The 23,878-nt window shown below is 34.1% G+C and overlaps 5 protein-coding genes across 9 annotated transcripts; 2 read left to right on the top strand and 3 right to left on the bottom strand.

The window, feature by feature from the left end:
* Nucleotides 1-5,597: 5,597 nt before the first annotated feature.
* On the bottom strand, nt 5,598-10,118 carry LOC118737472 (NFX1-type zinc finger-containing protein 1). 3 transcript variants are annotated; one of them, XM_036467986.1, is made up of 8 exons: nt 9,860-10,116; nt 9,206-9,798; nt 8,695-9,150; nt 8,474-8,641; nt 7,714-8,392; nt 7,290-7,651; nt 6,138-6,281; nt 5,598-6,081 (listed from the first exon to the last, which is right to left on the bottom strand). In XM_036467986.1, exons 1-8 carry the CDS (start codon nt 10,029-10,031, stop codon nt 5,782-5,784), a joined length of 2,874 nt encoding a protein of 957 aa, XP_036323879.1. In that variant the 5' UTR covers nt 10,032-10,116; the 3' UTR covers nt 5,598-5,781. The 3 variants fall into 3 exon arrangements, 2 of the variants coding, with proteins under 2 accessions (XP_036323879.1, XP_036323880.1); XM_036467987.1 differs by having other exon boundaries at nt 7,353-7,651; XR_004992818.1 differs by lacking the exon at nt 5,598-6,081 and adding an exon at nt 6,341-6,572 and having other exon boundaries at nt 6,203-6,281; nt 9,860-10,118.
* A 920-nt stretch (nt 10,119-11,038) lies between these two features.
* On the top strand, nt 11,039-12,862 carry LOC118737474 (GDP-fucose transporter 1). Of its 3 annotated transcripts, none has more exons than XM_036467991.1 (5): nt 11,039-11,147; nt 11,248-11,338; nt 11,406-11,610; nt 11,676-12,194; nt 12,559-12,862. In XM_036467991.1, the coding sequence occupies exons 2-5, from the start codon at nt 11,262-11,264 to the stop codon at nt 12,766-12,768; spliced, it is 1,011 nt and encodes a 336-aa protein (XP_036323884.1). In that variant the 5' UTR covers nt 11,039-11,147; nt 11,248-11,261; the 3' UTR covers nt 12,769-12,862. The 3 variants fall into 3 exon arrangements, with proteins under 3 accessions (XP_036323884.1, XP_036323885.1, XP_036323883.1); XM_036467992.1 differs by having other exon boundaries at nt 11,050-11,194; XM_036467990.1 differs by having other exon boundaries at nt 11,050-11,338.
* A 241-nt stretch (nt 12,863-13,103) lies between these two features.
* On the bottom strand, nt 13,104-14,682 carry LOC118737473 (39S ribosomal protein L1, mitochondrial). The gene is made up of 3 exons (XM_036467989.1): nt 14,202-14,682; nt 13,825-14,134; nt 13,104-13,767 (listed from the first exon to the last, which is right to left on the bottom strand). The coding sequence occupies exons 1-3, from the start codon at nt 14,390-14,392 to the stop codon at nt 13,204-13,206; spliced, it is 1,065 nt and encodes a 354-aa protein (XP_036323882.1). The 5' UTR covers nt 14,393-14,682; the 3' UTR covers nt 13,104-13,203.
* Nucleotides 14,683-14,902: 220 nt separating this feature from the next.
* LOC118737475 (phosphoserine phosphatase) lies at nt 14,903-17,020 on the top strand. Its single transcript, XM_036467993.1, has one exon. It carries the CDS (start codon nt 15,420-15,422, stop codon nt 16,287-16,289), a length of 870 nt encoding a protein of 289 aa, XP_036323886.1. The 5' UTR covers nt 14,903-15,419; the 3' UTR covers nt 16,290-17,020.
* A 5,144-nt stretch (nt 17,021-22,164) lies between these two features.
* On the bottom strand, nt 22,165-22,978 carry LOC118737471 (transcription initiation factor IIA subunit 2). Its single transcript, XM_036467985.1, has 2 exons — nt 22,762-22,978; nt 22,165-22,632 (listed from the first exon to the last, which is right to left on the bottom strand). Exons 1-2 carry the CDS (start codon nt 22,831-22,833, stop codon nt 22,378-22,380), a joined length of 327 nt encoding a protein of 108 aa, XP_036323878.1. The 5' UTR covers nt 22,834-22,978; the 3' UTR covers nt 22,165-22,377.
* Between the last annotated feature and the right edge of the window lie 900 nt (nt 22,979-23,878).

Here is a 23,878-nt window from a genome sequence, read left to right as displayed (position 1 = left end):
CATGAGAGCAACGTCATTTTGGCTTCTACCTGTATTTATGTGCCTTGTTTCCAATGATAAAAAATTAGCTGTTCTTGTAAAATTTTCAATTTACATACTTGTTACATTTAAGGTACACAAAAATTCATCAAAATTTTCAACTTTTTATTTAGAATTTCTAGAAGATGTTTGAGTATGCAGATTAGTAGTACATCAAATTCTAGTAAAACAAAGTGCAAGCTTCAAGTCACTAAAATTAGACGTTAAATTTTTAGAATTTTTTTGTAGAGGGTGTTACGGGTCTGTTCCCTATAAAAATAAATTAACTCTGATCCAATACTTTTCGTGTAAAATCCTGTAAAACTGCAAACAGCAAAATTACTCTCTGAAGTGAAAGTAAAAAGTGAGTAACAAAAAAAAGTACGGGAACAATAAAAGCATTTTTCCTGTAAAAACGTCAACCAGTGATCGCTTGACACTTTTTATGATTTCACATGTGTATTTGTATTTACTTATTTTTATTTATTTATTTGTGTTTACATGTGTATTTGTATTTATATTAGCCTGTTCAAATATATTTTGAACAACTGCACTATCGACGATTTCGACATCATGCATGCAACATGTGATCGATAAAGCAGTCGTTGTTCTTAACCGATGCTTCTCCTCCGATTTGTGCTAATCAGCCATTGGACAACCGGCCCTAAAACTGCGCCTTTCAACTTTCGCATCATCAATCTGGGACTCGTTCTGCTCTTCAAGCAATTTGAATTATGTTTCCACTTAACTTAAGAACAAACGAAATTTTATTTTTAAAGCGTCCAGAGGAGCGTGCCACTCAGGCGCTTCCTTAATTTTACTATATATATATATATTTTTTTTTTTTGTTGAGCCACGAAAAAGAGTCTGTGAAGTGTAGAAGGAAAGCGCATTGAATCAAACAAATTTCAGTAAAAAAAAAGACAAAAAAGTATCCGTTTCACAAAAAGTTTTCGGTACTTGTCTGTGCATACGTTACTGGCGCAAACTTTAGTGGAAAAACGGATCGTCAAAGTACCCAAAAATGGAATCGGTAAGCGGACAAAACTCCACACTCTTCATCCACTTTTTCCCTTTTTCCGATCGATTTTCGGATTTTTTGCTAGCTGGGTATGTAATTCGATTCGAAAGTTTAAACTACTTGAAAATTGTATTCGAAGCGAACTTGAATTGCTACTAACCCTTTCGGATCAAATAGAAAGTGTTTCCATTCATTTGGCTCTACTTTCGAATATTTTTAGTTTTAGTTTGGTGGCACTAATTGTGAGCGATGAAAAAACAAATAAAAATGAATAAAATTTAAAGCAAGAATATGTGCCCTATAAACATTTTGGCCAACGTTCGAAAATGACTTTCGATATTCAATATGCATATCGAACTGAGAACGAACTTATAAGCAACCTTAGTTTTCCAACGTTCATAGTATATTGGAAACACATTCGAGATGGGTTTCGAAAAAAACGAGAATCATAGTAACAAGAGAGGAAGGAAATCCAGCTCATTTTCGAAGGGAAATATGAGACAATCACTCTCTGCATAGCCTGACAATTGACATCTCTTAGGACATCGTCATGTTAAAAATACCCGTCGCTAACATTGAAACAGCGTAGATCGTGAACTAGTTGGGCTGAAACGCAAACTGGTAGCATTCTAGTTCACAATTAGTAGCTTTCCCTTTCATTCATTCGCATTCCCAAAACATTCGTATCATTTGAATACGAATGTGTAAAATGATGCGAATCATTCGCATAATGAATGCGAATGCAAATGTTCGACAATTATTTTTTGTATGGAGAAAATGAGCAACACCTTCCACTAAAAAATTGCCAAACATCAACGCGATTTGCTAGTAACTTCAAACTTGCACTTTGTTATACTAAAATCGAATGGGCTATATAACTGCATTCATAAAATTAGAAGTGTCAGATCTGTTTGTATACGAGGGTATACACAAGAACCAATTCGACAAATTTTGGGGGGGACCGATGAGGGTTAACTTAATCAGCTGACGACAATGGCATATAAGTAATGGGCGAGTCCGCGCGTTCCCCCCCTGCACACAATTATAGCTTATTAGCCCTGTAAACCCATCTCTGACAACTGTCCCGCCCATAGCTGTCAAGAGTACGACATGCTTTACTGTTAAATTATACTTATCTAACTATGTGGAAACGAAAATGCAGTTGTAAACATTTGCAATGAATTTCTAACATTATGTAACAAACACGAAACACAACCTACACTTCTGTAATTAAATATAACGACTTCTAGCTTTTTTTGTCACGGGTGGGACAAGGCCAAAACTGCTTAATAATTACTCATAATATAGACAAAACACTCACACAGTTTAATATATAACACAATTCTATTAAAAGCAGATGAGGTCTACTATACATATATTTTTCTTACCAAGCACTTGAATTACTTTCAACAAAACCTTTTTGACACTCAATTAAAAAAATTTACCTCGGACTTGATTTCCAAACGTAAAAAAGGGAATATGATATATATTTAACGCTTTAATTTGCTATTTTTTTGTTGATTCAATGATGTTTACAATGTTTCATCTACACGTTTGTTAGTTTTATAAAGAAAAATTATTTTTGCATAAGGTTCAGTTTCTCACGGAACCTCCCATATGAAGATCTTAAAATTGGTTTACTTTTATCAAAATAAAAAATATGTTATATGAAAACGATGATACATTCATAAATACGTATGTACATATGTATGTATGTACATTTGTAATACAAGTCGTTTCCACATTCTAGAGGTTCTAACTAGTCGTATTTCGTTGAATACCATTTTTTCAATTTCAACTACACAAATAAGCTCTTAAAGTATATATCCTATAAACTAAATCAAATGCATTTGTTAAAATATTGTAATGCATGCAGATACATACATGTCGTCACCTGCAATGTAAAAAGACGTAACAAACATCATCGTTGAAATGTAAAAAGTCATAACTATTAAAAACTTCAAAATTCACTTTTTGAGTTATATGATGGATTTCATCGAATTACAACTCCTCACATTATTTTATGAAAAATATATTCAAAATATTAGTCACGACTTTTTCCATTTCATTTACGGTGTTATGTCTTTTTGCATTTCAGGTGACGATATATGTATGTACATATGTTACTGCTTTTACAATGATATTCAAAAAGAACACATTGTTTAAAACCCTTTATTTTGATATCGATATGTATTGCATTTTTTCTTTGAAAATACAAACATAAACTTAAAAGAACTACCCCTGCAAACCATTTTTTTTTTCAGAATATTCTGTATTGTAGACATTTAAAAGAATTCGTAAAGATCTCATCCGATTTTTTGCCTAGTTGTCTAAATAAATAAAAATAAGTTGTGCACACTAGGCTGGGTCGATTTTGTATGGGGGAAAATAAAAGGCATTTGACCGTATTGTAATAGTAATATTATGTTGTCTTAGGTCTTAGCCAATTGTTATTGGCCACGAAAGATTAATTTAAAACTTATCTTTAGCCCGCACAATTGAATCAAAGTGTACGAATTTTGAAAATGAAACTTTGGCTGGTAATACCTATGTAATGCGTTAATTGTTATAAACAGGACGATCTATTAAATTGAGGGTTATTAAATTTAGTACCTCGCGTTCATTTATCATTTTTCAATAAGTCTTAAAGTTTTTAAGATATTAAGATAAAACTTACAAAAACTATAATTTTCCCTCATGAAATGAATTTTCAATTCTTCATTACTTCAGCAACCAAGTTAAAAATAAAAAAAGGTGAGACGAGATTTATTTGCAAACGTTTTAATGTTTGCTGATGTTTATATTATATTAAAAGGACACGCCGATTTGGTCAGTTTTCAAGATCCTGGTGAATGAAATCAAACATATATTGTCAAAGATTAGGAATCGTTTGATAAGTTAATAGTAGTTTCAAGCATATAAACGCCCATTTTAAGTCCATTTATGCCGTCTTGAAAATTGGTGTGGAATGGTTTTATTAGTAAAGAAGAATCACATTTTTCGCGGATTCTAAATTTGCCGTTATAGGAAAGTAGGAGACGTGCAATAAGTGTTTAGATATACATAAATATTTTAGTTAATTGCATTATGTGAAAAAGTCTCTAGCATATCCCGGGAAATCCTTTTGAGGACTTTCCAATCGGACGATAGTGCTTTGCATTCAGCTCGAACGAAAAAAGTCTCTCCCTAGCACACTTTTCTGTAATCCGGCTATTTTATCTAAAAGTTTTTTATACAATTTAATATACATATTTTTTATAAATGTTGCTCGATCGGTACGTAGTAATTACCAAATTGAAGGCGAGACTACTGTTACTGATTTATAATAATAATATGATGAAAATCGTTCATATTATAAATAAATTACTTTAAATACAAAAAATGTTGAACAAATTTTTTTTAATTTTCCTATATTTGCAATTTTTATATTGTATGCATAAACACAAGTAAACTAATGAGTGTTTCTAGAAGTTGTGCCTGTTCAGTGCTCCCATACCCACTTGCATAAACAAAATTTTTCCACGATGATGCGAAATAATGGATTTTCTATTAGAACTACCGAAATTGTTCCTAAATTTGCAAAAATTCGCAAACTAGAGCAAATGTTAAAAAAAGATTAGATTAAAAACTTATTGAAAAAAGATAACTTTGAGATTGACGATAAGTTAAAGGGCTGCGAGTAATGATATTTGACTTTATTTTTTGCGTTAACGGATTCATTATCTAACAATATGCACCAAACCTTTTCGCTAAACCCAGAATTTTTAACAAGAATTGGTCTTATTCGAGTAGTGTGCTGTGGGTTACTTGGCGGTCGATGCGCGGGTTCTTACAATTAAAATAAAATACTAGTATTTTGCAGGCTTGTTGTTGACTTCAAGATACAATATATTTTCACTATTACCAAGGGATTTGAGTAATACCATGTTTTGACCGACATCGAAAACATGTTTTCGTTGCTAAACCTGGGTTTCGGCCTAAAACTTGAGTTTTCGTCCATGTAAAATCTGTCAAACGAAAACCAGTTTTCGGTGAAAACTACTTGAAAACTCACGTTTCACTCATTCCAATTGGTGTCTTCGCTAGTTTTTTTCGATTATTTATCGAAATTAGATTTTCGACCCGCCCTAGTGCACACTTCAATTCTTTTACGAAATTTGGGAAGAAAATCGGTAAAGCAATTAAAAAAAATGCGGCTATGTGAAGAAGTTCTTGCAGAAGTTTTTCGAAATTTTCTATATTTTTCGTACAGATATTTCTTTACGAGTTCGTGTCAACCACTTCATTTAATTTTCTTTGAAGATTCGTAAAAAATCGTTACAGTAATGAGATAATCCTTAAGATTTCGTTAAAATTTCGGGAACTTTGGTTTGCGGGGTATAGATTAAATCATTGTTGTATGCATAAAAATAAATGAAAGCAAAAGTATCATAGTAGTATAGCTTAAAATGGTTATAGAAGCATAAAATAAATACATACATACATACATAATAAAAAGAGAGGTATATTATAATAATAAATATAAAATTTCATAAAAATGAAAAAATTAAACAAGTCGAATGTCAAATTGATTTGTATTTTTATTTTATACGCATGAGTTTTGTACTGCGTACTATAAAAACATAGCTACATACATATGTATGCATGCATGTAAGAAAGAAAACAGATTAAATGGCCCATTTACATAGATAGCTCAGTTTTAGAGTAAGTATAGTAAGATCTTAGTTATTTTTTTCTTATAATTACTCTTCATCATTTATCAGTGGAAACTTATCGCCTATGAGTCCTCGAGTCTTCAAATTCTGTTCGATTATCCCCCATGTCTTGCTATATTTTGCCAGCAATGGCATATTTCCAATTATATACATGCCATGCTTAGCTCGCGAAAGTGCCACGCAAATTCGATTGTTCTCTTTGAGAAATCCAATTTGACCGTTGGAATTACTACGCACTAGTGACAATAGCACTATGTTGGCCTCAAGTCCTTGAAAACTGTCTACAGTGGCGATGTTCAATTGTATTTTGTCAAGTAATTTATTTGCCTGCAATGCAAAATAAGTTATCTTTTATTTTGAATTAAAATATCGGTTTGTCTTACCCTCACTTTCAAGGTTTCTATTTGTTTCGCATAAGGACTCAGTATTACAATGTCATCGGCAGTGTAGGCAGCCTTTTCAATTAAATGTTTCGCCAAATTCAAAGTTTCAGTTACCTCAAAATCATTATAGATCGAGCATTCATCCTGAAAGCAAACAAAAGTAATTTTTACATGCAAAATAATAGAAGCATGCAGCAAATCACTTCGAATTATTTGAGATGCAAAATTTACAACAAACTAAACTTCAGGTCTGTTTTTGGTAACCAGCGGGTGCCCAGACTGCTTAATTTCGGTTTCTTCTGTCAGTTCTCGGGCTATTAAGACCCACTTTGAAAGAGTAACCTGAGTTTTCGCTAGCCCGAGGTCGTCCGAACTATTTTTCTGGGTGAGTTTGTCAAACTGCTAGAAGAATTATCCGCTAGTGGGCACAGGAGTCTAAAAAATCAACGGTAATTTTCAGCCACCTGATACTTGTGCATTATCAGAAACTGTGTATGTACTCAAAAAAATTCTAATATAAGTGGCAAACAATATCACTCTGAAATGGCGTGCTATAGATATGACCGATACTGTATGTAAGTATATACATTAGACTGCATTACTCCCCATACAAAAAAAATCGGTACTGTGTTTCCATTGGAATTATAAAATGTATTATACATTAAGACGTCCACCAAAATATTTCGAAAAAATATTAAGATTTTAGTGAGCTGGACCGATTTGAAAATAACTCCAAGATGGAGTTTTTTATGAATAAAAATAGTTTCTTAAAAGCTTTTTTGAAAAAATTCCCTCAAATGACTAAATGGTTTAATCTTAAAAAATTTGCATAAAAATATTTTTAAACAAATTTTAAACGGAATCGTAATAATGAAATTTTTGATGCTGTTTTTTAACTTTTTTCAAAGATTGGTATAAGAAAAACTGGAATAACTGAACCTAAACTCTTTCGATTTAGACTTGTGAGATGTCCATTGGAAACGTGTTTTCTCACACTTTATTTCTTTGCTAATAAACCCATTCAAATGATGAAAAAGAAAGGTAGGATGAACGAACGTCATTCAAAGTTGAGTTAAGATGTGTGGGTATTTGAAAAAAAAAAAAAATTAAAAATTGGGACGGGAATGTCTTTTTTCATATGTATGCATATACCTCTGATTGACATTCGCATTCATTATGGGTGTAAAAATATAAGTCGGTGAGCATATTACGAACTTTTGGATAGTTCTCAACGCTCGCATCATTATTCAGATCAGTGTAAAAAGTCGGTTGAATGAGGTCTGCAATGCAAGGGCGCATACGATATTGTATATTAAGTGTGGCTCCTTTCAGATTGTTAACAAATAGTCGTTCAAATAAGGAAATATTTAATTCGTAGGTGCTATTAAAGCGATGACCCGAGGTGTATGGCTGCAATTGCATATGATCGCCAATCATGACAACATGTTCGGTGTATGGCGTTAAACAGGCCAACACATGTGACTCCAATATTTCGGCAGCCTCTTCGAAAATAACTAAAATATTTGAAAAATTTTATAATATGGGATAATATGTTTTCATTCCTAAAAGCGCTTACCGACTTTACTTTGCAGCAAGCGAAAGAGAAAATTCGTTTTGGCAGCAAAAGTTGAAGTCATAGCTATAACATCAGCTTTTTGTGACGCATAAAATTGGAACATTATTCGCAAAGTTTTTAATTTTTCCGCCACACCATTGACAGCACGTTGAGCTTGTAATAAGCGCTGATACGATTCTTCAGTGCCATCAAAATCGACATGCATTTGCTGTACTACTTGAAACTTAGCCTTAAACTCTTCATTAACAACATAGTAGAGACGCTTTAGACGAGGATTTGCCAATTCTTTGTGGGTAGAATCAAATTGGACATTAAATTTCGAGATTTCAGGCAAGCGAATTTGGCTGCCGAAGCGCAAAATATTGCTGGTGTAGGCCGACAATTTTAACAGAAACTTATCCAACGAATCATTTGTATACGTGATTAAGGCAATAGGTGTTTTGACGTTTTCGATAAGAGTGCGAATTAAATGTACAGAGAGATGTGTTTTTCCAGTTCCTGGTGGACCTTGTATAAGGCAAAATTCTTTGGTCAAAGCTTGGCAATATGCACGCCACTGAGAGTGGTTCAGTGCGAGGTTTTTCGGCTGGGATGGATTTTTAGCCGTCACCTGAAATGGCTCTCTGTCATAATAGTACAACGTTTCTGGTGCAAGGTAGCAAGGTGCATTAACATCTTTCTGAAAATAAAAAAGATATTATATTGCATTATATAATAAGTTAAAGAATTACGAAATTCAAAATGGTAAAATAAGTTTTACCTCATCATCTAAAATGTATCTTTTCATAGGCAGATCACCAGCACCATATATATTCAAGTAGTTGTAAACGTTGTTATATGGTTCAAAGAAGGCCGGCGTTTCAAACATGAACAACTGCCGGTCATACACAGCGACTATGTTCTCCTGTCGTAAAATTTGAATGCCAACCTACATTTAAATTTTATTAAAATAACCTTAAACTATAAATAAATTAATCTTACATATCCTAAAGAAAGAAGTTCTCCATCAGTGTAGGTTACCGTGGCTAAAATAAGATCTTCGAAGTTTTTGCTTGTTGTCAGGAGTAATAATGACCCAACTTTTATTGAAGCGATTTTATCTTTCACTTTGCGTGATAATTTTACCTTAGTGTTGTCCATTGATCGCTTTGTGCCCAAAATGTCTATAAATACCAATTCATGACGCTTGGAATTGACGAAATCGGAGTTAAGAACTATGAATACGTCTTCGTACAACTCTGGTGTGGTACTATGTGGTTTGGAACTCTTTATTTTACAGACATACTCGCGCAAAGGTATCATAAAATCTTCACGAAGAAGTTGTTTTTGTTTCGTCAAATAATCAGCGACTTTATGTTTTCCTAATTTGTTTACCGTATTTGTTGTTTGAAAGTTTTCGCTGTTGCGGGAACGAAGATCATCCAGTGAGGGATATATCTGGAAAAATTACGTATGATGTGCTGAAATATATTTCATTCAATTCGATACTCACCTCAGTTTCATTCAATTTTTCCTCTAACTGCATACCTTTCACAGATAATATGCGATCCAGCTCCAACACTAATTGTTGGCAGGCATGACGTTGTTCAATATCTCGATTGTCACTTTCTTTTATAAGTTTCTTTATATGTGTTATTACGTGGTAAATTTTAGGCGTCATGAGTTCACCTTTGTGTACCCACAAAACTAAGGACTTAATTGCATTTAATATTTCATCTACATCTTCATCACTTTTCCATATCGTTTTGTAGCTCTTTCGAAAAAGTTTAGCGACTATAACTCGCCATTGTTCTAAGAATGCTTCATTTTTCACGAAGTTTTGTAATAGTTCTTCCTGAAAGCCGGGAAGCTCCAACTTGCATATCACATGCCAAATACGTAAGTATAGAAGAACCCGGTCCAAGCCATCGCTAGCCGTTATTTGACCCGCGTAAAAGTCGTATTCACTGGTCGTAACAAATAGAAAAATTTCTAGTGGTTCCATGTTTATTGCTTTACGCATCTCCGCTGTTGGTAGCTTCCTTACGGTAGGTGCTGCCAAAAGTTCCGAAGAAGCTTCAAGTCTTTTTTGCTGTAGGTAGTCATCTACAATAGTATTAAAAATTCAGTAAAAACATATATTGGAAACTGTTCCCTAGACTTTCACCTGCTTCGGACGATCCATGAATATATTCCACTCTAGCATCGGTATTTTTCGATTCATTGTTGCTGACCTTGGCTTGGAAGCTTTGCAAAATCTCTTCTTCATCTTTATTAAACCAATCTTGGTCATCCGAATCCGAATCCGACATTTTACCAATTTTTAAATCCTTTATCATGAAAGAAACATACCAATGGAAAAGGCGGTTTTGGGTGTTAAAACCCCCAGAGACCAACCAACACCGGTGTTACCACTTGATTTTATTTTTAGGTACCACTCACTGCATACACTCACCGCTCTTTACCATTACACTCGCACTGGCAAATTGCCTGTCACCAATAATTTTTTTAAGACGATAGGCATAGGATAGCTTTGGGAAGTGAGTTTTTGTTTGCAAAAATTGTGTGCTTGGAAAAATTTAGAAAAAAAGAAAACTTATACGTGTAAGCAAAGTGAAAGCAATATTTTCAACGTGTAAACGTCAAGTAAGAGAACAAATTTAATGCTCAATTTGATTGCATTTTTAAAACATTTTTGCCTACCAAAAGCTTCATTAAACCAACCAAACTACCAAAAAGAATGAAGCTGCCAATTTTGGTCCAATTGGACCAAAACGGCAACGCTGACCATAACCAAAGAAATATACCCTACATATCGGCTGCGTTTCTTTATACATTCCGGATAATCCCATTTCACAGCCGGAATAAACAGAATGCGTTTGAAATATACGTTAACATATCATCAGGAACGTTCTAAAGAATAAGTAAACAAAAGGGTTTATTCCAAACGTTCAGAATGAATAAAGAAATGCAGCCATCATCTGCGTATGGTTAGAACAGTTGAAATATATAATTAAAATTTTCTTCGTGTTGAAAAATACATACAGTCAACCAAATAAAAACTGAGAGGCGCCATATTAGTAAGTTTTTGCTATATTTCTTTAGTTTATTTAATGTTTATATTTTTTTATGAAAGTATAGCTGATTACCTAACACCATATAAGTCCAAATTTCAGCCTTTGTGCTTAAATTATAAGAATTCTGCAAAAAAAATGATGAACATTAAATAAACTAAAGAAAAATAGCCAATTTTTTCATTTTATTTATAATAATGTAGTGTAGTACATACAACTCCAAGTTATCAACTCTCCAAATGATCACCCTATATTTGAAGTTGCCACATAAAAAAAAATAAGCTATAACACAAATAAACACACTGGGACCTTTCCAGCTGATGTCCGCATTTTTATCATGAACCAACGACTGGTTCATGCATTTTTATCACTAAAACCATGGTAACTAGAACCATCCTTCAATGCTTTTATTAGTTAAGTGAAGTGATGTATGCACATTTTAAGATTGATAAAATACCCAAGTTAATTATAAAATAAATAGCACAAGGCGTCATCATGTACACCAGCATGTCAGAACACAACCGTTTGGTAAATCAGTACCTTAAAGTGTTTTTTGTAGTTGCTCTCTATTGGTAAGCAATGTAAAATATACTGATTAATTGAAGTTAACTGCTCTATCATTTAATGTGGTGTTTGCAGGACGGTCTCCATATGTACTGTTTTTATGAATAAACTACTATTGAGCAGTGACACTGTAAATTTGGATGCTCCTCTGTTTATATGTTGGTTTCAGTGCCTCCTTACTGCGGCGTTGTGCGCCTTTTTGAGCTATCTGGGGCGACGCTATCCAAGTGTAATCACATTTCCAGTAGGCAATCCTTTTGATGTGGACATCTTTCGCAAGGTTGTGTCCAAACTTATTTATTTTAATACATTAATCTTTACTTTGATTTATCATATCTTACTTAGATCTTGCCGTTATCCATTTTGTTCACTTTGATGGTTGCTACGAATAATTTATGCCTTAAATACGTTGGAGTAGCATTTTATTATGTTGGCCGATCCTTAACAACAGTTTTCAATGTAGTACTTACGTATTTATTGCTGCGACAGAAAACGAGCTTCAAGGCAATCATTTGTTGCGTTTTTGTAGTATTTGGCTTCTTATTAGGTGTAGACCAAGAGAGCCTTACAGAACAGTTCTCCCTTCGTGGTACATTGTATGGAGTTTTGGGCTCACTAATATTGGCGTGGTATTCTATCCAAACCAAGAAAGCTTTAGTACATGTACATCAAGAAGTTTTGCTACTAAGCTACTATAATAATGTCTATTCCAGCTTCTTTTTCTTGCCTTTAATCGTAATAAATTGTGAAGTAAGTGCTATCTTAAAGTATGAGCACCTCTTTGCACCTTGGTTTATAAGCGCTATGGTTATTGGTGGATTATGCGGCTTTGCCATTGGATTTGTCACAGTTCTGCAAATAAAGGTAATACAAGTGTAATTTTTGTGTAGTTCACTTCTTACTAGATACCAAACTAAATTATAGCTCATATTCCATATTAGTACCGTCAACACGATTTATTGCATGGTTGTAAGTTCTTTTTGGAAAAATTGTGGTGAGATAGAGAAAAATATTTTTGCAGTTTGACTACTACACTACGTACAAATAAATACCAACGTGTAGGCAATGTTTGGTTGATGTCCTAAAATGACTTTTACCGTGATCTGGTAAGAGTTTCAACTAGGGCCCCCAATGTATACAAAAAGAACTTATCAACATGCAAAAAATAATGAGATTACGTATTTTCGGCTCTAATTTCTAATTACATAATTTGATTTAAATAATGCAGGTAACATCTCCGTTGACGCACAATATATCTGGAACAGCAAAGGCCTGCGCACAGACTGTGATCGCCACACAGTGGTATAATGACACTAAAACAGCATTGTGGTGGGCATCAAATGCGACTGTCTTATTGGCAAGTGCCGCTTATACGCGCGTCAAACAACTGGAAATGCAAAGGCAACATGAACGTAGCAGTACAACACAAAAGGCTTAGCAATAAACTATTGACCAATTATTTTTATAATTTTAAGCATACGCATGCAAGCACACGCGTCCGTAAAATACAATCGACAAAATTTTTAAATACGCGCATTAGTTTTTTATTCTTACAAATAGCATATAAATATTAATACTAAAACCGATCTGCATAAAAATCTAACTTTTTATATCTGTATGTACATTGAAGTATGTATGTATATGTTTATACATATGTATGAATTCATTTTATTTATAAAGTTCTATATATTTATTTCCAATTACCTTTATACATACATTTACGTACATGTAAGAATGTATGTACTATTTAAGTGATTTAAGTAAAAGTGAGTATTAAATAGCTTGCGTGTAATGGATTGCTTTTATTACTCTGATTTAATTAACATTTAATAAATTTAACTTTGGCTCCACTAATTTTTACACTGACATTCATTCATTGTGCTACAACGGCCTTTTGCTTTTCAATATCTTCTTCCTCCAAATTCTCGGCTTCATTTGCTTTCGTAGATGTCTTCGTATAAAACTCGGCAACATATCGGAAAGCATCGATTTTAAGGCGTTCGCTACTCGGTGGACTCTTAAGCAGAACACGCTTTATGAATCGCTCACCCTCACGCTTCGGACGTACAGAATCCACATCTTGTAGTAAAGACCGCAAGTTCTCTTCCAACTGTTCGGTTGCCATTTCTAATGTACCAACACTGGTTGAAATCAACCCGAAATCCTGTTGGTGCTCGTCCTTTGCGGCAGAATAACTAATGCCATTTGAGAAACGCTCAATCATTTCAGCTAGATTAGTGCCCAGCGTTTCGCTTCGCGGATTTGGAAATTTACGTTTCATCAAGCCGCGCAAAGCCACTAACTCCGGTAAAATATTAGGATGTGCTATCACGTATTGATAATCGGTTAGCAAAAGTTCTCCGTTTGTTATATCTTTTATAAGCTCAATGCCGCCCACAAGTGAAGCACCTGCTTCACGTGCTTCGCTGATTTGCTCCTATATTTAAAATTTGTAATTACTTATAAATAATAAACAGACGTAGAATGCACATACATTGCCTTTGGCAAAAACGAGAATTTTACGCTCCTCCCCATGTTCAAACTTATGTGGAATCATAGCCATACGTTGGAAGTTATCCACGAAACGATTTTTCTTCTCTGCTCGCATGTCCAATTCAATATGCACATTGAGCGGAGCATTCGGTTCGTTATACATACTTGTATGATGGGTTTCACGGTGACATTGAATGGCTTCCGCCACAGTATATATAGGCCAGCGGTAATATTTTAATATAAAAACATTATCTTGAGGCACTTGCTTCCAGGAATCGTCAAAATGTAAATTTTCTCGTTGCAAGTTGACTCTGCAAATATTATTGTACATGAAATGACTTAGATTAATATCGTATCATATAAGATGATAACTATTACTTCTTATCCCGTTGGTTATGTGGTATAAACCCCACCTTCTTAACCTCCACTTTTACTTTCTTCTTGCGTGCCTTCTCTCTAGTGCCCTTACGAGCGGCTTCACAAACAGCGGTGGTGTGCAGTTTTCGTATTGTGTCAACACTTTGTTGTCGGACAAGCCAAGTTCTCATGGAGGAAGTTAATGAAAACATACTTGTTTTTATTTAAGAAAATGATTTTGTAATGAAGATTGACAAGAATAAAATTTATTCAATGTACAGGAGCAGTATTGACAATTTTGTCTACAATAAAAAAAACTGCGTTGACAGCTTTCAAAATCATCTGTTTGTCAGTATTGCCATGACAGTTAGGGTTGGGGCGTTTCGTTACATGTTCTAATCGTTTCATGGTTTCGTTCTTAACTTGTTCAATTAACCGGGTCTTTAAACTGAACTAGTGAACTAAATCTTTGATTTTTGTTCTTCTCCGTTGGTCCCGCTATCCCGCGCCCATCTCTAGTGCCGATACCACAGTACCGTCAATTCGTTTCAAGTTTTCTTGTTCTCTTTTGATCTTTTCGTTGCTTCCCATGAAAAGAACCAAGGACTTGAATTCAATAAAACTTGACGCGTGTGGAAGCAAAGAGAAAACACAAAAGAGAATGCGATAAAAATTGCTTTCAAGACTTGACGTGTCTCAAAGGGGAGTATATGAAATTGTATAGTGCTGGTATAGTGCGTGGTAACTTCGTTTTTGTAGAGTTGACGAAAGGTTATTTGTTCTATCGGCAACACTGAAAATCAGCTGTTTTTGGAAGGTTATTTGACATTGGAATTTTCCACTGGAACTTAATGGAATATTTAAATTTTAGAAATTTCGCTCATTTTTTGTTTATAAGCTGGACAAAGTGCGGATATTGTTTTACTTATTTCTGTGCTTTCTCAAAACAAACACGGCTGGCTAAAGTGGAATATTTTGGTAACGAGAAAAAATTGGTAGGAAATAAAAAATAATTGCCGCTAAACAAACAACATTCGATAATAAAAAAGAAAGCTTCAGCGTGGCGTGATTTTCAATCTCAAGAGAAATAGGCTTGCCTACAATTTACATCATCCGGTTGCACTTGTGCATTGAAAATAGAATCATCGTAAGCATCATTCGTAAACAAGATAGGCGTTGCGTCAGTAGCTTGCAATTATTTGTCTTTTTATTAATTTAACAAGCACAATTTGAATAACAATGAATCGTGTGGCTATGGGATCGGTGCGTGTGGCAAGAAGCGGGAATCTCTTAAATGACGCATACGTCGCTGCACCACAATCTGCTATGGCAACGAGTAATGTAAATGTTTCGCACAACAATAACAATCAGTTAAACTTATCTACGAAAGCTCCTCTAATAAATAGAAACTTGACACCGGTTGCTGACAGCGATGCATTGAAAACAAGCAAAAATCCCCAACTGGCCGCCGAGATAGTTAAACAATCGAACGTAGTCTGCTTTGATGTAGACTCGACAGTTATATGCGAAGAAGGCATCGACGAACTTGCAGATTTTTGTGGCAAGGGTTCGGAAGTAGCACGGGTAACAAAAGAAGCTATGGGCGGGGCAATGACATTCCAAGATGCCCTAAATATTAGGCTTAACATTATAAAACCAAGTCAAAAACAGATCATCGACTTTCTGAAACAGCGTCCTCACACCTTAACGAAAAATATTCGATCTCTAGTGGATAAATTCAAGTCAGAAGGGAAAGAAATCTATTTAATTTCAGGAGGTTTTCATTGCCTCATAGATCCAATAGCAGATGACCTGGGAATACCAAGAGATCACGTATTCGCTAACAAATTAATGTTTTATTTTAATGGTGATTATGCCAGCTTCGATACCTCACAACCTACTTCTAAAAGTGGTGGTAAAGCAGAGGCTGTGTCGATTATTAAACGATCCTATCCGAGTGCAAATATTACAATGATCGGCGATGGAGCGACTGATTTGGAGGCTTCTCCCCCAGCAAATAATGTTATTGGTTTTGGCGGAAACGTTCTGCGTGATGAGGTCCATAAACGGGCTCAGTATTATATTATGGATTTCGCCGAGCTTATGTGATAACACGATGAAGAAATACATATCGTCGTTTAAAGTACAAAACCGCGAACAAAGCCTCACATACGCGGTTTTGCATTTTGTTCATACGCGGTTTTATACTTTAAACGACGATATGTATATATGTATAGAACGTATTATATAATTGCATAACTGGGAGCAATTAGTCTAGTGTAAAGATATTGCAAAGTATAAATAGTTATGCTAATAATTATCGAATATAAATAGATACATATTGATATGAAGTTCTGAAGTCTAATGGAATCATTCATAAAACAATAAAATAGATTTATAAAGCGTTATTAAGTGAAATTTTTTGTAGTTTCTACTTTTTAAGCATTATTAAATCTATTTTAATATTGATGAATTTATATGTAATATTTTTATAGTAGAAAGAAATGATTGTTATTAATTCGTATAATAGTAGATTATTTATAAAAGTATAATTCCCTAAAAAAACCAAAAACTAATACTTGATTTGTAATGCCTGGAAATCTGATGGATAAAGCAGTCAAACTAATAAAAAATAGCGCTGAAAAGGGAAATTAGCCAAATGTAAATAACTTTAATGATTGTACAAATAGTTCAATACGGCTTTTGTTAAAAAGTTAGCGTAATACAAAAATTAATACATCTACTAAATGCATGTGATTAGAAAGTTTACAAAATGCCGATTACGTTTTATTTTCGTTATGGAAATACAATGCTGCAGAAATACATATCTGCAAATCTTATATATTTTGTTTCGTTGACAACAGTTTTCGCTTGACAACATTTGATTGTAACGGTGATCCATACTGATTATTATTCAATCAGTTTTGTTTACAAATACATACATACAGTGACGAACAAAAGTATAGGCACAGTGAATTTTTCGCAATATATGCAAAGTTTTATATTCTTATTTATTTTCTATATATATATTTTTTTAATAAATTCAACACCAAAAGCCAAAAAATAAAATCTAAACTTTGAGCAAAACTCGGAAAATTCAATAAATTTGCATACTAATTCGGAACATTCTATTCAGATTTTTAAGACAAATATAAGTATGCAGTTTCATAACAAAGGGCAGGCTTGAAATTGGTAGAAAGTCGCGTTAATTATTGACATTTTTTTCATGCAGGTTCTTCCATAAAAAGTATGTTCGACAATTATTTTTTGTATGGAGAAAATGAGCAACACCTTCCACTAAAAAATTTACAAAAATCACCGCAATTTTCCAGCAAGTTCAAACCTGCACTTCGTTAAACTAAAATTGAATGGGCTATAAAACCACATAGTTAGAATTTTTCAATAGAAAGTTGCACATTAGTAAGGAAATTTATTGAATTTTCCTGAGTTTCGCACAAAGTTTAGAGATTTTATATTTATGGTTTCCGGTGTAAAATGACCTACATTTTTATGAAAACCATTTAGGCCCGGGCAGACGTTGTCCTGCTACACACCGATACATAGGCACGTTATTTGCATGGTAGATATTGTTTTTTACGTTTCATTTGATATCGAAATTTACAAAAGATTGTTATTATTGTTCACTACGTTTGAAAAAAACGACCTCTGGTACGGTTAAAACATCAGCCAGGGAAATGCATAACAATTTTGTTCCTATTCTACTAATTTCTCCCCAACATAAACATACTTATGAAGAGTAGTTTCGGTGGTTAGCGTAAACGAACATAGTACGTTGCGAGAAGCATAGAAAAAACATCGATGAAAAAAAAATGAAAGCGTGAACGGACCCAGTGACACGGGATTTTTATATATTAAGATAAGCACGATGCGAGAAGCAAAGAAAAAATTTTGAAAAAAATAGTGTCGCTAAGTAAATATTTGTCTTGTTTTGACTATACACCCTTATCTATTATATGAAAGCAAAAACTTACTCAAAATCTATAACAAACACAATGCGTGTGCAAAATGACGATGTAATTATATGTATGTATGTGCATTAGACTGCATCACTCCCCATACAAAAAAAAAAAAATCGGTACTATTTTTCCATTGGAATAATAAAATCTACTATATTTTAAGACGTCCACCAAAATATTTCGAAAAAATATTAAGATTTTAGTGAACTGGACCGACTTGAAAATATCTCCAAAAAGGAGTTTTTTATGAATAAAAATAGTTTCTTAATTTTTTTTTTTTTTTTTAATTCCCCAAATGACAAAACGATCTAAGCTTAAAAAATTTGCATACAAATATTTAAACATATTTTGAACGGAATCGTAAGGATGAGATTTTCGATGCTGTTTTTAAACTTTTCAAAGATCCGTATAAGAAAAACCTGAATAACTGAACCTAAACTCTTCTGATTTAGACTTAAGAGGTGTCATTGTAAAGATATTTTCTCACGCTTTTTCTTTGCTAATAAACTCATTCAAAGGATGAACGAGAAAGGTAGGATGAACGAACGTCATTCAAAGTTGAATAAGATGTGTGGGTATTTGAAAATAAAAATTGGGACAGGAATGACTTTTTTTGGACAGAAATAAAAACAGTGTGAAAATACCGCATCAAAATTCTCATTCTTACGATTCCGTTGAAAAGATATTTAATTATTTTTATACAGATTTTTTAAGCTCAATCTGTTTTGTCATCTGAGGGGACCTTTTTCAAAAAGTTCTTTAAAAAACAATTTTTATTCATGAAAAAACTTCATTTTGGGTGGTATTTTCAAATCGGTCCAGCTCACTTAAATCTTAATATTTTTCCGAAATATTTCGGTGGACGTCTTAAAATATAATACATTATGTAATCCCGGCGGAAAAACTGCCACTTTTTTTGGTGATGCATGCTAATGCACATACATATATTTCTGACAGAAAAAATCTTTAAAACCGTGCTTTTACTTTTGGAATAGTTGTATGTATATTTTTTCTAGTTTTAACTGGTACAGAGATGCATTCATATAGTAAGTATGGTGACCATCCGTCCAGTATTGTACGGCATAATCCTGCTTTTTTTTTGGTTGTTGGTGTTGCAACAGCATACAAGTTCACCAAAGTGTTTTAGGGAGTGAGGCTGTAGTGACAGTCCTTGGTCAGATATAAATCTGGGTCGTTCAGGTTACGTAGACCCGGAGTTGTTCGATGAGTTAAATTTCTTCATGAAAATTTTAATGAAAAATAGGATTGAGCACGGAAAAACAATAGGGTCATTTATGTAAGCGTGTCAACTTACGAAGCGGTAAAATTAACTGGTTACGCTCAGTATTACATGAACGCACCTCAAAACAAGGCCAAGATCAAGTAAAAACCATAAATCTTTTAAAATGAAAAATGCTCGCATTTGATTACCTTTTGCTGAAAAAATAAAGCCCGGAAAAACTAATGCAAGTCAGACTTACAGTTTTAGATTAAGTTTGCCCATCTTTTTGGATAGAACTCCGCATCAGTTATTCATGCCTATTACGGTATTCCGATTCGCAATGTCATAACGAGCGAGAGTGAAGGATAGATTCTTGCGAATGGCATCCGTCGGCTAGCGTAATAGGCATGATTATAAATTTTTTGAAGCATTTAATCACAAAACAAAGAACATTTTTCGTTCTGACCTAAATATGGTCAGCGTATGCATAAGTATTTCAAAATCCACAATACGCTAGAATATTTTACTTTGTTCCATTTATCTATATCGGGGCGAAAAGTCTAGCCGGAATATAAAACCAGTTCTAGTCGGTATTTCGCATAGCTCCGACCGCTGTTGCTTTTTAAAGTGAAACTTAGTGCTGATAATAGATGCACGTGCATACGCTCACATACTTACATGCATGTATACTCCCGAGTCAGGCTTTCAAATAAACGAATGATAATACAATTATGTATGTGTTTACCAGAAAACAGTCTAGTCGAGTGTGGAACTTTCCTCCCACCCAACTTGAAAGACTACAAATCAAACTTTTAAAAGACTTACATTACATACATACATACTTATGTATCCAGAGAGCTATTAAAAAAATTGTAGCAGTACGGGGTCTCCGAGTTGGTTAGTTGTCTTATTCATCATCCCCATCTGACTCCTCCAACCCAGGCACAGAAAGCGAGTGGTCTCGATTGATTGTGTTCACAGCTCTTCGGATGTCCGATGGGCGGTCCATTTCCGCATGCTGGGCATGTGTCTGCGATCTCCAGTGTTTCTGTGGAGAACTCAACGCGATTCTCAACGGGTTCCCCAGGGTATGTTTCAAAATTTAAGGCCCAATCCAGTCTTTTAATTGTCGTCACAAGCACCAGGCCTTATAACTGTGAATCAGTTTGGAGTTGCTTTGTGGAAGATTCTCCAGGTCAATTTGTCAAAGTAGGACCATATTTCGGTTGTCACAACTGGTATGTATCGCTGGCCAAGGGACTGGAAGATTAGCCATGGGCGGTTTGCCAATTTCGCAACGTGGGAATTTGCCACCGTGCACTTAAAGAGGTTGACGCTCAACTGTTAAAAAATACCAGTATATTCCGGATATTAGCGAACTAATAGGGAATATATGTACATATCTATTACAGTCAAATTAGGAAATAATTATACTTAAATACTGTGAGGTAAGCCCCTAGGAAAGTGAATCTTTTGCCACTGGATTTGAAAAAATGGTAGTGGGTAGAATAAATTGTTCTTAAAAAATTTTCGCATTAGCCTCCGATTATGAATACTACTTAGAGTAAATTAATTATTTTTAAATTAAGTTTAAATAATTAAACTAATAAATATTGAATTAATATTAATATTCAACAATTCATTAGAAAAAGCGTAAAGCTCAACAAAATTATTGAATATAATTGTTATAATGCCATAAATAACAAAAAAAAAACTTTTAACGAACCTTTAAGTAAAATATATAGAGAATCTTAACATAGAATCAACAACAAACAACTGCCACATGGTCAAGTCTAAAAGCAACCACATCGTTGCCCATGGTTGTAGTAGTTGGGTTCATCAAATGACGAAAGTGGAAAAAGCAACAACAATTTACATGACGAACTTAGCTCAGTAGGTAAGACCACTGGTTTTGAACGCCGGGGTTGCGAGTTCAAATCTCCGAACTGGATGAAGAAGTCTGATGTGGTAATGTGGTGATCTTCCAAAAAGCAGCTATGTTTAGCTTCTACAATGTGTAATTTGTTGTTATTCCATAAAATTCTCGATTAGAAACAGCCTCAAGCTCATGTTATAAGGCCATAAATAAAAAAAGGTATATAATTATTAAATTAATCATCCCTATTCTGGTTGTCGTAAGGCCTTCGCATCGACAGTCGTTCGTTGAATTATGTTGTAAATAAAAACAATAACGACAGATTTTAACACATTTTCAATACATAATTTCGAAAAAATAATAGGAATAAATATTTGTAGTAGATTGTCATTGGTTGCCTCATGACGCCAATGAAAATTTCAAGTTTCGACGAACGACTGTCGTTCCGACAGTCGGATTAGGGCCTAAAATAGCAAAAAAATTGGTCGAAAATTTACAGATAGTGTTTATAAAATGGTTGTCATGATAGAAAACACAGCAAATCGCTAACAAATCGAAATTTAAAAAATTTGTGAAAAGTACATGGTTGCCTGATTACGTGATCTGTAGTAATTGGTTATAGTTTATGTTAAACCGTTAAAAACTTGACGTCATAAAGCAAATCCGACACATACGGCGCGTTAATTGTCTAACCTTAGCTTAATGGGCGCTTTGAACTAAACAATACGATATAACATCTTTAAACCTCGCTGGTTAAACTTAAGGCGAAGGCGTATTAGAAATTAATTCCGTGGTCCCAATTATATCAAACATATCTAATTTAGCGTGGAAATGTTTATTTGAGAAACTGTTCTATAGATGCCTAGAACGTTAGTTATTTCCTTTGATGTAGAAAGTCTTTTACAATGATTATTTTTGATAATTTATCATAGAAAATTATTTGTATTTATTTTTGCAAATATTCGTTTTATAAATTACTTTACTAGCATTAATAAATGTTTATACCTCCATAAGCTTCCTATCAAACAGTACGAAGCTACACCTATGTTAGTATTTCAGCATATTGTTTCTGTCTGATGCTGTAATAAGCAGCGATGTCTTATAGTGTCAGCGTTATTAAGATTATCCAGTGAATTCCCCGCTCTTGCCATCACAAGCCACAATTTTCACCTTATCTACTTTAGCAAATTCGTGCACCTCACGGAACTCTACTTCGTTTAGCATAAGTGTCCATACGTTGTCGCAGAATCGGTACGTATTCAATTTGTTTGCCTTGAAGGTAACGCGGGCCTTGACCCGCTGATTAAGAGCAGTGTTGATGCACTTGTCAAATTGCAAGAGTACCTTAAATGCCAATGTCGGGGTAATGTGACCATACTGGAAAGTAGGCAATTGCAACGTAAAACATAAATAAATAGCGTGTTATTTTTATTTATAATAATAAAATGCCACAGTTTCGCACAAATGTTTATCGAGGCGACTTTTCCTCTACCACTTCTTGCTTACCTGAATGAGTTCATCAAGGCTCTCTTGCAAGGTATTTCCAAGTGTTGTATTTCTGTAAAGTTGGTACGACATGTTTAAAAAAGAAGTCGAATTACCTTTTCAATAGATTTTTTGGTATTAATTGCGTTTTTCAATATGGACAATTCCTTTGGCTTGGTGGAAAATCGGGGAATGCAGCAAATACATATGTCAAAGTTTTGACAACATTATTCAGCGCAAGTAACCAGGCGCCATCTGCAGTGAATAATTTCAGAGGTGCCACCTTTCCTTTTTTCTTAAATTATCCCAGCAATACCGCAATAATGCGAGTGTGAGCGTTTTATTTTGACCAAAAATTTAAGTCCGCACTGAACTGTGTAGCAGGCTTAAAGCTGAAATTAGTCGAGAACGCAGAACGTATACTTAAACGCAGTCTGTATACGCAGAATTTTGTCGATTACTGGAGCCCTCAGTGTTGCTTACTACACTGTTGCCACTCATCAATGTCTTTTCATAAACTTACCCTTTCAACTACAATTTTTCGTGCTATAATAGATTTTAGCTAAATATAAACTACTTAGTTTTCAACAAAAACCTTATTCAATAGTAAATTTCAAATATTTTAAACTTAATTTGAATAGGAACTTATATCTTTTTTACCATCTGTAAAACTGACGAAGTGGCAACCAACTAAAGAAGGAGAAATCAGCTGACACGGAAAAATCTAAATTCCGCAGATTTCTGCGCTACGGGCTACAACTACAGAAAAATTCTGCGGTGTTGAGTTTTAATTTACGTGGCGCTTTGGTAAGACAGATCGTGTCAGCTGATTCGGGTTTACGTACCGGTAGGTTTACGTTCTTGACTAATTTCAGCTTAAGGGATTCACAAACACATAAATAAACTGATGTGAATTTAAGCGTGAACGTGACGGTTTCTAATACAGCTTAACGTAGTGGTGGCATTTCGTTCTAACATGTGCACAAGTACGCTTGTGCTAAATATTTGTCAAAAAGTAAGATCGTCATTGTGCCGGCCAGAAGCAGGAATAGAAAATTAAAAAGAAAAACTCATCAAATAACAAAAAGGCAAGTGTAATTTATTTAAAATGTATAATAAGAGTATAAGAAATGCTTTA

This window comes from Rhagoletis pomonella, unplaced genomic scaffold, assembly GCF_013731165.1.
Source record: "Rhagoletis pomonella isolate Grant_MI unplaced genomic scaffold, Rhpom_1.0 Rhpom_scaffold_00004, whole genome shotgun sequence".
Classification (NCBI taxonomy): domain Eukaryota; kingdom Metazoa; phylum Arthropoda; class Insecta; order Diptera; family Tephritidae; genus Rhagoletis; species Rhagoletis pomonella.
Note: the sequence above shows the minus strand (reverse complement) of the source record. Positions and strands in the feature narration are given on the sequence as shown.

What these genes read in the sequence shown, in the direction of transcription:
- LOC118737471 (XM_036467985.1), bottom strand. Translation starts at nt 22,833, where the DNA reads ATGTCGTACCAACTTTACAGAAATACAACACTTGGAAATACCTTGCAA. An exon ending in GCCTTGATGAACTCATTCAG is followed by an intron (nt 22,633 to 22,761) that starts GTAAGCAAGAAG and finishes CCTACTTTCCAG; the next exon opens with TATGGTCACATTACCCCGAC.
- LOC118737475 (XM_036467993.1), top strand. Translation starts at nt 15,420, where the DNA reads ATGAATCGTGTGGCTATGGGATCGGTGCGTGTGGCAAGAAGCGGGAAT.
- LOC118737472 (XM_036467986.1), bottom strand. Translation starts at nt 10,031, where the DNA reads ATGATAAAGGATTTAAAAATTGGTAAAATGTCGGATTCGGATTCGGAT. An exon ending in AACTTCTTTCTTTAGGATAT is followed by an intron (nt 8,642 to 8,694) that starts GTAAGATTAATT and finishes ATTTAAATGTAG; the next exon opens with GTTGGCATTCAAATTTTACG. An exon ending in TAGAAACCTTGAAAGTGAGG is followed by an intron (nt 6,082 to 6,137) that starts GTAAGACAAACC and finishes TTTGCATTGCAG; the next exon opens with GCAAATAAATTACTTGACAA.
- LOC118737473 (XM_036467989.1), bottom strand. Translation starts at nt 14,392, where the DNA reads ATGTTTTCATTAACTTCCTCCATGAGAACTTGGCTTGTCCGACAACAA. An exon ending in CATAACCAACGGGATAAGAA is followed by an intron (nt 14,135 to 14,201) that starts GTAATAGTTATC and finishes TAATATTTGCAG; the next exon opens with AGTCAACTTGCAACGAGAAA. An exon ending in TCGTTTTTGCCAAAGGCAAT is followed by an intron (nt 13,768 to 13,824) that starts GTATGTGCATTC and finishes TTTTAAATATAG; the next exon opens with GAGCAAATCAGCGAAGCACG.
- LOC118737474 (XM_036467991.1), top strand. Translation starts at nt 11,262, where the DNA reads ATGTACACCAGCATGTCAGAACACAACCGTTTGGTAAATCAGTACCTT. An exon ending in ATGTGGACATCTTTCGCAAG is followed by an intron (nt 11,611 to 11,675) that starts GTTGTGTCCAAA and finishes TATCTTACTTAG; the next exon opens with ATCTTGCCGTTATCCATTTT. An exon ending in TCACAGTTCTGCAAATAAAG is followed by an intron (nt 12,195 to 12,558) that starts GTAATACAAGTG and finishes TAAATAATGCAG; the next exon opens with GTAACATCTCCGTTGACGCA.